The sequence below is a fragment of the Coturnix japonica genome, chromosome 2 (genome assembly GCF_001577835.2).
Source record: "Coturnix japonica isolate 7356 chromosome 2, Coturnix japonica 2.1, whole genome shotgun sequence".
Lineage (NCBI taxonomy): Eukaryota > Metazoa > Chordata > Aves > Galliformes > Phasianidae > Coturnix > Coturnix japonica.
The window spans coordinates 96,539,151-96,553,977 of NC_029517.1; the positions used below are offsets into that span (position 1 = coordinate 96,539,151).

A 14,827-nucleotide genomic window follows, 5' to 3' on the forward strand; every position below is an offset into this window, starting at 1 on the left:
GCTCCGTCACCTGCACAGCACAGAAGTGCTCCTGGTGCTCTGAGGGAACATCCTGTGCTCCACTTTGTGCCCATTGCTTCTTGTCCTGGCATTGGGCACCGCTAAAAAGGCCCTACCTGTATGCTCTTTAAACCTCCCATCATGTATTAGCAAAGATTATTATGATCACCCCAAGATTTCTCCATGCTGAACAACCCCAACTCTCAAACTCTCCTCATAGGAGAGGCCCTTTGTCATATTCATGACGTTGCATTAGACTTTCCTTAGTACATTCACACCTCTCTTCTACTGAGGGCCTCAGAATGCATCCATCACTCCAGGTGTGGCCTCACCATAAATTAGTAGAAGGAAAGAATCACTGCTCTTGGCCTACTGGTAATACTCCTCCCAACACAGCCCAGGATGCCATTAACATTCTTTGTAGCTGGGACACAGTGGTATTTACCTGGTCTAATGCAGCTAAGATTAAAACTATGTACTTCTCAATACTATACCAAGGAAATAAGGTCATATAAGGCAAATACTTTAACACCTGCACTGCTTTCTTTTTCTCATTGAAAACATAAAGGTTGAACTACAAGAATAATTTCACTTCTTATTTGACAACCACCACATAAGGTAAGATTCAGGGAGTTTACAGAAATTGGTATTTAACTGTGGGAAAAAAAAATAATTACAGTCTGTTGTGGTGTAACCCAGCAGCAGCTCTCATTGCTCAGCAGCCACCAACACACAGGCATGCGATTGGCACTGTCTCAGCTGAAACCAGGAAACAATCAAATCTCTGCCTTATAGGCTAAGTAGTGATCACAGTAGTGATCAGACATATTAAATATTGCCAAATATAAGGCAAGAGGTAAGTAGCAGATCAGAGCATTTAGAAGTTTTGAGCATAATCAAACATCCTGCCTCTTGTGTGACACAATGGAAAAAAAACCCTAAGAGAGCAATATTTATAGTCTTTCATTAAAACACATCTTATTTAGCCAAGAACCCCAGAAAGATCAAAGATTTACGATTTCTGTATTACTCAAAATTCCATACAAACAGCACTCTTCCTTTTTGTTGGGCCTTTTGTAAGATACCTAAAACCAACAGATACTGGTGTCTAAATGAAGAAAGAACTGAAAATCTGTTTTATTTGCTGTTATATTATAAATGCACTCGGAACATGATGCAAAATACAGCTATCTGGAATCAATAAACTGGGGATCTACAAAAAAATAAGTCCTACAAGAGTTCAAAGAAAAACAGACACACAATATTCAGATTCTAATTTGTAAATAACGTAAATAATTTTAAAACATAACAAAAAAAAATCAAATAAAATCCATAGAAGATTTACTGAAATGCCTGTGGGACTGAGGTTTACATTAGCAAAGAGAATTTCAGAAACTTCATAATTTTATTTTCTTAAACTATGTATTCTGGTCTTGGCAGAACTTTTATTTTGCTTATTTCAAATGAAGGTTAAAAAAATGCCAAAAATAAATTTCAGCCAAAAGAAATTGATGTTATTGAAATGGTGTATTACAGAAAACACTTAAAATCAAAGTTCTCTTTTATAGGTGTACTTTCAGTGATAAAACAACACTTGCTTCCAATATTTATACTGCTAACATTACCAGTTTGCAATTTTTTGCAAAAGCTCTTCACTTTCTCCTTGGAGTTCTTTATTTTCATATTTCAAAGTGTCCACTGCTTCACTGATTTTGAGAAGCTTTTGCTTTCTATTCTGAAGATCAGTTTCCCTGGTGGATTTCTAAGGATCATTAAAACATTAAGATACTTTTAGCATACATCAGAATAAGTCAGGTCAACACAGAAGATGCAAGTATGCAGACAGTTTTACCTACCTAAAATAATAAATAACTTACCAATTCTTCCATAGCTTTAACTGAGTCAGAACAATCATCCAATCTTTTTACACTCTCATCAGCTTGTGCAGTTGCTTTATTATTCAGATCTTCTACCTAGAAGATATTTTAAGTAATTAGTTAACACAGATATCTCTTACACTTCTTCCTAGAAATTAAACCAATGTATTTTAAATTATAATTAGAAGGCAGTCTATTAAACAGGAACTGGAGATACAATTCTATTCATACACACGTTCCCACTATTATGTATCCAAGCTCAATCCTTAGACTTCATAGTATCAGTAAGCACACTCTCACAGTCTGCTAATTCATACACGATATACCAAATTCTATGGGCCATTCTATATGTTATGCAACTTAACGGAATACTTTTAATTCCTCTCAGTTCTAAGATTTTTTTTAATATCCCAGTATATCCATTGAGCTAACACAGAGACTCATATAGAAATTGTCATACATCATTACCCTGCAAAGGCTGAAGCAACATAGATATCCAGGCAGAGCTTACCTATACAATCTCCATAGAGATACAGGAAAAACTGCATAGAGATACAGTTAAAACTGAAATATGATAAACTAGAAGCTGGTAAACAATCAACAAGGCTAAATTAAATGTAAACAAATGTGAATTGCTATGCTCTGCAGGTATAAGATACACAAGTTCCAAACAGGAAACTATTGCCTAAAGACCACTTAAACAAGGCACGCAGTTACAATGATTTTCTGATTTTAAATAGGAAATAATTATGTAAATTTCTAGTTAAAAACATCTACTAGCTAGTCCTGAACATTAGGAATGAAAGCCTAAGATGTAGCAAGGTCTCAGTTGAAGTAGTGTGCCCATTTTAGGGACCCTAATTCCAGAAACTCAAGTTCAGGTTGGATGGGACTCTGGGAACCTGATCTAACTGTAGGTGACCTTTAAAAATCCATTACAGCTCATAAATAAATAAAGAAACAAACAAACCAAGAGAGTTCACAAAGCAAGAGAGGTTAGGAATTAGAAAACATTCTGTTCAGAAAGACTGAAGAGAAGCACCTTTAGTAATCTAGGAAAAGGTGACAGAATTGCAGTATTTTTTTTATATGTAAAATATTCCTAAAACAAGACCAAAATATTTCAGGGCAATGTGGGAAAGACAAACTGGTTACACTTACAGGGAAAATAACCCATAAATTAACTGTGAGCAAAGTGTTATGGTTTTTCAATTGATAATACTTAAAGAGTATGATTCGGAAATGCTTTTCTCTTATGTATATGATTTTAGAACAAACATTTTAAGAAGAATAATTTGAAATGCTGCCACATTATGAAAAAGTATTCTAGATGGCATCCTGAAATCCCTTCTAATATAACTCTTCTGGTAATTTCAAAATCAAAGCTTTTTTTCTTATTCTTCTCATTCTTCTTTAAACACAACATAGGCATCAACAAGAATACACACACACACACACAGAAAGAAAGCTTGCAATGACCTGTATTCTAAACTTAATCCTTTTGCACATCTGACATTTATGTGGCTTTCAAAGATAGATGTGAATTATGAAGGTATCTGTTGTCAAATTATAAATCTCCATATCATATTGTATTGCATGTTGTGTGCAAAAATGCAAGATTCCAAAAAGAATGTCAGACAAATACTGGAGAAAATAGAGAAATTTCAAGTAAAGCAGGCTATTGCTCTGCATGCTGTAGGAGGGGGCTTCATCTGTAAACTCAAGCCAAAAAACACTAATTTAAAAGCACATTCATGTTGTACTGTTAAATGTTTAATTTAGGTGACTTAGAAGGATAACCAGTATTAGGTAGACATGCAAACAACTAAAAATATGTAGATCACTCAAAGCAATTTAAGACAAATGATAACTTTAATAAATAAAGATTAAACATTAAAAGAATGGACAGTAGAGTTCTGTACAATTCTACCACTTTTTATTTTTAAATTAAAGCCTGTATTTTCACTTTTACGGAGGATAATAACTCTTAAACACACAAAAATATTCAGGCATTCCTGTACTTTTCAATAAAAGATACTCATTTACTTGCTTGTTTATAAATATTCAAGACTCACTTTGCTGTTCCAATATTTTGCATCTTCCTGGATTTCTGCTTTTTGCTTCACTAACTCCTCAAGGTGTTTTTCATCCTTTATAATCTTCTCCTCTGTTTCTTTTAACTTCATACAGTATTCGGTCCAAATAAATTCAGAATGCTTTAACTCATTCCTAATAGAAATACACACGAAGTGAATCCATCTATCTGGAAATATTCCAAGGTAGTCCCTCTCCATAAAGGAAAATGTAAAGCAGATCCGAATTAGTAAAGATTTATTTTGATTCTCTACTACGTTTCTTGAGTAGGTATGCATGAGAGAATTTCAAAACACCCAACCTGGCAGGTTCATACAATTTCAGCCAGAAATCAAAATTACTCAGGCTACCCATTCACTTGTACTTAAAAAGTCTGCCAGCACCGCAGCTTCTAATTGGACTTCTGAACAGGCATTAGTGTAGTTGAGTAGAAGACTTTTGTTCAGTGCATTTATTAAAACAAGAATCAACTTATTTTCTCCACTAGTGGCTAAATCTAGTTCAGAGCTATCTTCATTTAATCAGTCTAACTCAGTGCCATTTCATGGACAAATGCCATTAGTGATTTTTTTTCTGAATCATCTTGCAACTGTTATCTTCGGTACCATTATAAAAGACACCAACTCTTTACGTAAAAATGAACTTGCAGAGAGTTGACAAAGTCAAAAAAGGAGCAAGACACCTACTTCAACTTGCAAATGTATCAGCAGACACTGAATTATCAGAAGAAAAACCTCCCATAATTACAGACAGAGGTAATATAACAATAGTCAGGAAAACACTTCAACAAAGAACTGTTGGGCCTTGTTATAAAATATGCACAGGTCTTTTGTTACAGTGGTGTAAAAGAATGTTGTTTTTTTTTTTTTTGTGAAAGGCAAAAGAAATAGAGGGATATCAGGTTAACACTTTAAAATGACTGCTGATGTTAGTCTACTATTTTTGTTCAATGAATAAAATAACTTAGTTAATAATTCAAGAGCCAAAGGTCACAGAATATATATATAATGAGCACAAAACCTAACACTTCAAATATCTCTGTTATGTCCTGCCACTCACAACATATCATGGAATCATAGAATGGCTTGGGCTGGAAAGAGACCTCAAGGATCATCAAGTTCCAAGCCCCCTGCTGTAGGCAGTGCTGCCAACCTCCATATTCTAATACAAGACCAGACTGCCCAGGGCAACATCAAACCTGGCCTTGAACACCTCCAGGATGGGGCATCCACAGCCTCTCTGGGCAGCCTGTTCCAGAACCTCACCACTCTCTCTGTAAAGAACTCCTTCCTGTCATCCAACCTAAATCTTCCCTCCCTTAACTTAAAGCCCTTTCCCCTTGTCCTGTCATATAAATGACACTTGGAATTACTCTGATGACAGACATGTAACAGGCATACTGCAAATCAGCTACAACTTTTTTTGAGTACACTTCCATGGAAAAGTATGCCACTATCAGCTATAGTGAGTATGTACAAAAATAACAGACTGTGCTGTGGGATGTAACTCTCCCCCACTATTTTCAGTTCTCTCACTGATGGTACTCAACATATAAACAACTTATCAACAGAAGAGCAGCCGTTCAAGTCAGTGCCATCACAAATCTACCTTTCGCAAACCTATAAACACCACATTATTCTGATCGTCCTTAGACAGCAACTCAAGAATCTGCTTCAGCAACGTAGGCATGACTTCAGTTGCAAGCCTATCAAATGGCTGGAAAAAGATAGAATTGGTCTTTGATTTCCTCACTGTGGGGTGGGAAAAAAAAAAAAAAAGTTGTATTTTTTTCCTGTAAATGCTGACATTCCTTAGCATTTTTAGTTTCACTTACCACTCACACAAATAAAAATGGTTGCATGATGCACAAGAGCCTACATCATTGTCGTGTGCTACAAATGGGAAATACATTAACTAGGTGAAACAGAAAGATACTATGTTCATTTCTGTCCATACAGAAAATCTAAAGCCAGCAAAAAACAGTCACAGCAGTTATACCCTCTTCTTTTCCATTTGAGAGTGAGTCCCTTCACAGAGGATACCAAATACTTTCTTCTCAAGTTCTATTGCATATCTTGATTTATTCTATTGTGTACCACTATAACATAGGTTTAAAAATACCTCATTTTTTTCCTAATCAGAACTTCAAATGAAAAGGTCACTAGCAGTACCCAAAACTAACTGTTATTTGAGGATTTGATGTTCAGTTTCATGGGGGCAAGTCTGGAAGACAAATGGTATTTCACTGCCAAAATACAGGAACAACAATGAGGTTGTATACAAACTAATTGTAACCGCTTATTTTCTGCCTTTTTAGGAAATCAGATAGGCTGCTGATAGCCTGGAAACAGAAAAATCACACAGTTTGTTTTTTCTAGTAACAATTTTCTGGAATTTGATGTCTTCTCACGAAAAAAAAAAAAAAAAAGTCATATATAAACATATAAATTCCTAGTTATATGTGAGAATCCTCTTTGGCAAAGAGGTTTTCACTAAGTAAAAGTAACAGCTCTTACATATTTTACATCTCTGCTTGCATAAAAATGGTCACTGTAGTTCACTGAAGCACAAAGGAAGACTGACAAGGCTCTCTAGAATCATCCAGTTATCCATCTAGTTATGTTAAAATGAATAAAAATTCTAAAGTAAAATAAAGTTAAAAAAATAGATAAAACAAAACAACAAAACAGCTCAGGAACTGATTCATAGAACATTACATTTGGGTATATTATCGGATCTTATTCCTTCCTTATTAATGCAAAGAGAGTAAAAAGTCTTTTACAATGAGGGTGGTGAAGCACAGGAACAGGTTGCCTAGTTATGTGGTTGATGTCCTGTCCCTGGAGACTTGCAAGGCAAGGCTGGATCAAGCCCTGGGCAGCTTAATCTAGCTGCGCAAGTCCCTGTTCATTGCATGGGAATTAGACTAGATGACCTTTAAAGGTGTGAACTCTAAGGATTCTATGGAGAAACGTATTTTAGGTATAACTATTCAATTTTACAAAAATGAGAACTTAAATATTTTCTAAGTGCAAATTCTCTACAATTTCATTTTCACCACTAAAAACTAACACGCATACCACTCTTACTTGTATTGACTTAGTAGCATCTCAGCACCTTTAATTTTCTCATGCATAGATTTTATCTTCTTGTTAGCTTCTTCATCGATTCTTTTCATTGTCTTTTGAATTTCCATGAGCTCAGAATGAAAATCAGAATATAGTTTGGATGCCTAAGCAAATAAAACATGTTTTCTGAAAGATGTTACATAGTAATCACACACAATGTCACAAATAATAATAACTGAAAAACAAACAAACAAACAAACAAAAAACCCTAGATTCATTTGATTCATTTTAATTTTAAAATTGAACTTTAAGTTTGAAGCAGCATTTTTTGATGCCATAACAACAAATTCTGCATGGTCTGCAATAAACACCCTAACAAAAGACAACAGGACGTTGTAAAATCGCATGATATTAGGAAGTGTTACCAAGAGGCCATTCATTCTACTGCAAAACATAGAAGTTATTGTGAAAAGTGGCTACTTCCATGGGAAGATAGTGACCTCTGGAGCAGAAAGAAAGAAGTTGGAAGAAGTCACAGAGGTTTCTCTCAGTAGCCTGACAGAATCATTACTTAAATATCCAAAACACCCTGAAGCATGTGCAGCCCCACAGTCACCTGTGTAAAACAGGGGCCTAAGACAATGCAGACAATAAACACAATCTTCACTAGTATCAATGGTATTGGGTCTACTGGGCTCCTGCCCACTAAGAGCTGTGCATGTGCCTTTTGCCTCAGCTTGTGAAAATATTACAGATCTCAACAAGAAACACGATACAAAATCTGTGAATGCTAGGTTGCTGGATTTTAAGACCTAGAGATTCAAACTTCAGTAGCTGTTTCAACTGTAAAGAAAACTCGATATGAGCTGATTTCCTCAAGCTGCAGGGGAAAAAAAGAAAAAAGAAAAAAAGAAAAGCACAGGAAAAAAAGGAGTAATGAACAGCATGTAAATCAGAGCACAATTTGTTAATTAGAAGCTCTGCTGAAATGAAATATATAAATGAATTACAGGAACACAAAATCTGTTTTCTTAAGATATGTGGCATCTCTTTTTGGAAAGAAAAAAAACAAAGGACACTGAAAAAGCATTAATTTAATACAGTCTTTGGAAAAAAAAGTCTGTTTCCTGATCTGTATTTTAGAGCATCTTAATCTTTTGATTGCATACAATTTACTCTAAGAAATTAACAAGAAAAAAGGATACAAAATGAAAATTGAAATAACCAAATTGATTTTTAATTAGCTGGTATCTTAAGAATATATCACTGATCGAACTACCAGCTGTTTCATAGTCAGAACCATATGCAAGTTTTGGTGTGCAGAGAATAATTTCTGAAAACACAGAAGAAAAGAATTTGCAATCTGTCATTCACACACAGAGTAATGATTATGTCCCACTCATATTTAACTAAGAAAGGGAAATGAATTGGAAGGACGCTACTTTATAACAATTCTCATATTATCTATGTGACATAATGTTTAATTAATTCTTCTTTATTCTAGAAGTACTTTGACATGACTGTTGACACCTCAATACATGAGAAGGTAAAAATAAAGCAAATATTTAAATAATTTTTTATTCAGAGCCACTTAGAAGCATAAGATCATTTTTAAAGTGTAAATGCAGTACCTTGAAATAGATTCAACTCTAGATTTAAGATTAACAGTAATTATAAAACATACATAGAAAATAATCAGTTCTAAAACCTTAACTTGTAGCTACACAGTACCCCTCCTTTCTGATACCCTTTGTAAACTATCTACAACTCTGCTGCACTTTTATTATTCAGTCTGCAACTATCCGCATCAAGCATTTATTATTGATGTTAGTACCGATAAGTCAGGGGGAAAAAAAGCATCAGTGCTTGAAAATAATTTGATTATAGTATCTTTGAATACTTCTAACGTTTTCATATTTTCCCCAGTCTGGAACAAACCTTGATGTCTGTCAGAAATCTGAAAAGAATCAAGAATCTATGCAAACATCAGATATGTGCCATTTATATTTTCTGCTCCCAAGCCCCTCATGTCCCCACCCCACAAAACACATGGAATGAGCTTACAAATTTAGACTTATATTCTACATGTGCTTATGAGACATTTATTAAAGGCCCACAGCATTACACTCCCTGGATTTTGTCTGTACTGAGGTACACAATTCACGGTCATTGTCTCCAAAATCGAAAATACACCGGTGATGCCAAAATAATGCTGCTCTAAAAGTGTGTGTATTTTTGTGATTGTTTTTTTTGGTATGATTTGTACTCACCTTCTCATAAGCCAGTAAAATATCCTTCACAGCTTCACCCTCCAGATTCAGCTTTTCTTCCAGCAGAGGGCTGTGTTTCTTCATGATGTCTACATCCTCCTGAATCCTTCTGCTGACTGCTTCTATCTTAAGTATTTGGTTTTGTACCTGTCGCAGCTGACGGCTTTTGCAATCTAAATGCCATTGTAGCTCTAAGGTATCTCGAGCGCACCTTTCGTATTCTGTTAAATTGGTAATTAGCATAACACAATGTGTATTTGAGCGACACCCTGAATGCTTAGTGAGATTAGGAAATACACGGTTACAATACCAAGTATAAGACTTGCAAAATTTTGCTGTAAACTACTGTAAAGGACAAAAGAAGACACTGGTTACAAATGACATCACCAAATAGTACATTAGCAGTGGAACTGTTCTGAAACTCAATAACCTAACTACATCATTCAAGTAAATTCTCAGAGTGAGTGGTGGTTTGTTTTCATGAAGGAAATTAAAACACTTAGCCTTAAGGCACATCTTGAGAGGCTGCTACCACACAAAAAGAGCTGTAGTAAACTTCCCAGTTGCCAGCAATGGACGTATGCGGATGCAGAAGAAGAACAGGGCAAGTATATATCCCAGATCCCCTTAATATGACAACTGTTTTCAGTTCAGGAACACTTTCTGAACTAAATGGGGCTTCAAAAAAATCTAAACCACAGATAAATATTCAAAGCCGTCAAGAAGAACAGATTCATGTTGCCACACAGAAATGTGTCAGTCTCAATTCACTTCATTGCATTTACTTCTCCTACACTGGTATAAATTTCCTGAGGGCCCTTACGAGAAAATATGTAACTAGATCATTGGTTGCTGAATGACAGAACATATTTCATCTTGCTTAGAAAGAAAGCCTTATTACAGACTGTGTCCTAACAGTACTGCAGCAGCCGAGGTTTAACAGTGAAAAAGATTATCAATTAAAAAGAAGAAAAAATATCTAAACATGAGTAAATTCTTGTTATAAAGCTGAGAGAGATAAGTACATTTTACCAAGAAGAAAAGGCTTTCTAGCTCTGAGAAGTAGCTATGGAATATCTGGTGCTACTTCTTAGCACTTTATATATTTTGCTGTGTTAACAAGACATAAATCACAAATTTCTAAATGTATTATTTCATTGCCACTAAAAGTTGAAGAGACATTGCATGAGAAAGTAGCTTTTCTATATCGTACTAAGTGTTGCCTAACAGTAAAATGAAAATAATAATAATAAATAATAATAATAATAATAATAATAATAATAATAATAATAATAATAATAATAATAATAATAATAATAATAAATGTGTTTTACACTGAATTTTTATTATATTTCAGAAGAGATCCGTTCTGAAGATGGGCTGTGTCACTGCAATTATCTCAACGTCATACAGAACTTAAAGCCAGCAGGAATCAGTAATAATGGAAATCAAGGGAAGTCTGAAGAAATAACAGAATTCTGTGCCTACACAGAATGGGACATGTAAACTCTTAATTAAGAATCTCCTGGGTGTGTATTACTTAGATTAGGGATAATTATAACATCCCTGGGGGTCCTTTCCCTTTATTCTCAATTCTGTTTTAGCATATTTTTTTTGTTTTACAGATGATACTGTGAATTATTATAAGCCTGAAAATGACATATTTACTCCAAGGACACAACATCACACTGCCACAGCCTACTGACGAATCAAGGGAGGGGAGTTGGTTAACCTTTACAACCCAACTTCTGCTTTCTTATTGCCGTGCTGTGTGGTGGTTATTTTTTTAGTAAATAGTGCATCATTGTATCACTGCATACACTAGCAGCATTTAAAAATCATTATTCTACTATTTCAAACTTTTGATATTTAGAGAGAATGCAAAACAGTAAAGCAAAACAAACAGGTCCCCCCAAAATATTTGTATTCTTTATTTTTTTGCATCTTGCATTACTGCTGTTGACTTGGAAAGTAATAGCTCTGCAGCTCATATTACTGTGCTGGAGAACAAAGATGTATTATTAACCTTCTTGCAGTTTTTTTGCTTTGGAAAATTTGACCTTTCAGTTGCCACAGGATTTTCTCCTGAAACAGTTTGTAACCTCTCTATGAATTAACTTTAATTTTGATCCTTTATTCAACCTCTCCCTTTGTTTTCAAAACATTATAAACTGCCCTTCAGAGATTCCTGTTTTAAAAACAAATAAACAAACAAACAAAAATCTGTAACAATCTCTGCAAAATAGTAACACCTTAACCATGATTTCTTGTTTCCAATTCATTAGTCATTAGCTAAGATAAATATATAAACTAAGAAGCAAATCAATATAAACCAAAAAATTATTCTCATATATTCTCAGGAATGTGTTCATATTTTGCCTTCCTAGGGAAAAAAAAAAAAAAATAAGAATTCCAAACTAAAAACATATCCCACATATCTTGGACCACGAGAAACTTGGCAAACTCTCAGGATGATGAACATCAAAATATGTACCACAGGATTGTGATTCCACAACCAGGCACTCACTATTACAAGTTACATCACTTCTTTGCATCTTAATGTTTCTCTCTCTTTTGGCATCCAATACAATTCCATAAAAATACAGTAAAATTACAGGCAAACCACTGCTATGCTTTGCAAATCAGTGTCTGGGAATATTAACTGACTTCCCACCATCTCTAATTTTAGTTGAGCTGCACAGTAACAAACAGATGTAATGGGATATCATGATGGTTCTGAACCTATATTTTTCCTCTTCTACAATATACCAAAACAAGACTGTAAAAAGTGGTCAAAAACACAACTGAGAAGACCTGATTGACATTCTCTGAGGCCTTTTTCTTGGAATAGCTATAAATACTGTTATGCTGCTCTCAGTCTAAGAAAAATACTGCAGACCACAAGGAGAGGATGACATTCCAGAGCTGTGATGGCTACCGATCATACGAAAACCGCTTAAGTGAAGACAAATTGACCACTGCATCTCTGACTTCAAGAACATAGATTCAACTGTTTTCCTTAATGGATAATTTGCCAGCCCTCAAATCAGAATTAATACAGAAAGAGACTTTCTTCCTATGTTTTAGGGTCCTGATTGTTTTCTGCTGTGATATGTTTTGTTAGACATCTGGATATAAAAATAATAAACTACCCCCATAGAAGCTACAGGATAACATGGAGCACTTCTGTGAAAAGGAAGTGAAGATTTATGGATGTTGACTGAGAGACTTCAGAGAGCCATGCAGTATCTTCATATAATGTGATGTGTTGCAAAAGTAAAGGAACTGAGAAAAAGGCCATAAAAGCAGAAACAAAGATACTTGCAAGACCAGTTTGGCAGCCACCAAGACACCCATTACTCACTGACAATGAACAAGCATGATAACTTTAAATATCATGGTGCCACACTGTACAAAAAAGCCTACAAGTTTGATGACGTGCTTGCTTACTCCTTGGATATAGGAATAAAATCTACTTGGGGGGTGGGGGGGGGAGAGATGAAAAAATAGGTTCATTAACCATGATGACATTTATATCTGTCTCATGCAAAAGTCAAGAATTTCATGGCTATAGTACTATAACACTATTCAGGAAAACTACATAGATTAAAAAAGCAAAATAACAGCAAACACGTATCTGTCAACATTTGCCATTCTCTGTTGACAATGAAGAGCTTGAATCATACAAGCAAAAAAGCATTCACTGATTTCAAGCAGTTGTTGCATTAAAGTTAACATATCTTCAGATTTCAGTGCAGAAAAGTGAATTGTGGAAGGAAAAGTAACTCTCCACTATGGAATCTGTTCCCTGATACAGCCAGTCACCTTTCCTCTACATCAGTTGACTGCTTTATTATCAGTGTATCTGTTTTTAAAACATTCTTCCCAATGAAGTAGAAAATTGTTTATTCTGGATTCCGCATGAAGTTAACACTTGTCATCTTTGTAACTTCATTCTTCTTTTATAGAAAACCCCTTCACATTGACAACATCGAGCATGTCCTCTAGTTTTTATTTTGTTTAAATCATCAGATCACACAAACCAGAGCTAGTTGCTTGTGGCCACACAGGTCTGAAACTCTAAGTGACAAGGCAGAAGTGCAATTATTTTTCACAGAAGTTGTTCTGTGATTTGAAAGATTATTTTTGTTCTCCTGCTTGTCCATTCTGGAGTACCATGTAGCTGTTTCTAGTCTTTCAAAGCTCTCCTCAGTGCTCTCTCTCACTAGAATTCATTAAAATTTGTAATCAAGGCTCTGGTAGCCTGCACTCTTAATTGTATGCTATTTGTTGTCATGTTTTGTTTCTTTAAACACCAAGATGAAAGGCATTTTCATGTTTCTCTGAACATCTTATACATTGACGAATATCTTATTAGACAGGATTAAAACATGCTTTGGGTGTATCTTAGGTGATTCCTAACTATGGAATAGTCCAGCAAATGCCTCTTTATTTCTAAAAGGTTTAAATTATTCAGGACCTGCAATTCTAGTAGGGGTATTCAAAATTATTAAAATTACTTTTATTTTGTTCTACAAACCATTATGTGATTTGATAAAAAAGCTGGGTGAGATTCTTAAGAATAATTTGATATGCACTCAAGTCTTACACTAATGCTGCTAAAGAAAATAAAATGTTCTACGCACTCAGGGTATGTACTTAAAATGATTAATAAATGTGACCAAAGAACAGAAGTCACAGTATGTAGAAAAAAAAACCCAGAAAAGGTAGAAAAACAAATGAACAAGTTTCAAGGGCAAATAATGGCATGGTAACCTTAAAAAGAATAGGTGATCCCAGCTAAAAATAGGTGATTTTAAGACTGCTGTCAGCATTTTACAGTACTAAGAACACAGACATAAAAAATGCTGTAATAGTTAGTGAGTATTTGGAAATAGCAGTAATCCACCCTGATCACTAACCTAAGACTGTCAACGAATATGAGTGACATTTGACATATTACACGCTAATAGACAATGCTAATAAATGCATGCTTATAATTTTCCTGTAGTTACATGTTTTCCCACAGGCATCAGATTTTCAGTCTAGGTTCAGATGATACCTACTTCCCATCATGATCTGTGAGTCAGAAGACAAATAGCAAACAGCTGCAAAGTAGGTGCTTTCACCCCCCCCTTTTTTTCTTTCTTTCCTTTTTTAATTCTATTGTGTAGCATCTGCCAGCTAATCACAGAAGGTAACACTAAATGTCCTTAGACCTGGGATTTTGAGGAATGCTATCAATAGTAACATCCAACAATTCATGTAAACACTTTGATCAAGTTAATCACATTTTATTTTATTTAAATTGATGGTTTATTCTACAGTTTAGCCCAATTACATTACTTTATAGTTCTGCTCAAACTTCTCATTCCCTGCCCTAACAAAAGTATTTTTCATCATCTTAAGAGTATTGCTTACTCTAGAGCTATTTCTGAAACAATGCCAGACTATTCCATAGTGTGTTCTGGGTTTTGGTTTGTTTGATATATATTTTTAATATTTTTTTCCGTGGATA

At 34.8% G+C, this 14,827-nt stretch overlaps 1 protein-coding gene across 1 annotated transcript in view; it reads right to left on the reverse strand.

Moving 5' to 3' along the window:
* CCDC178 (coiled-coil domain containing 178) overlaps window positions 1-14,827 on the reverse strand; it is a 153,200-nt gene that overhangs the window by 123,414 nt on the left and 14,959 nt on the right. The window contains exons 8-12 of the mRNA XM_015855502.2: window positions 9,310-9,530; window positions 7,061-7,203; window positions 3,953-4,106; window positions 1,878-1,973; window positions 1,626-1,762 (exon numbers count right to left, since the gene is read on the reverse strand). Of these exons, the coding sequence (XP_015710988.1) occupies window positions 1,626-1,762; window positions 1,878-1,973; window positions 3,953-4,106; window positions 7,061-7,203; window positions 9,310-9,530 (751 nt within the window). The remainder of the gene's footprint in view (window positions 1-1,625; window positions 1,763-1,877; window positions 1,974-3,952; window positions 4,107-7,060; window positions 7,204-9,309; window positions 9,531-14,827) is intronic.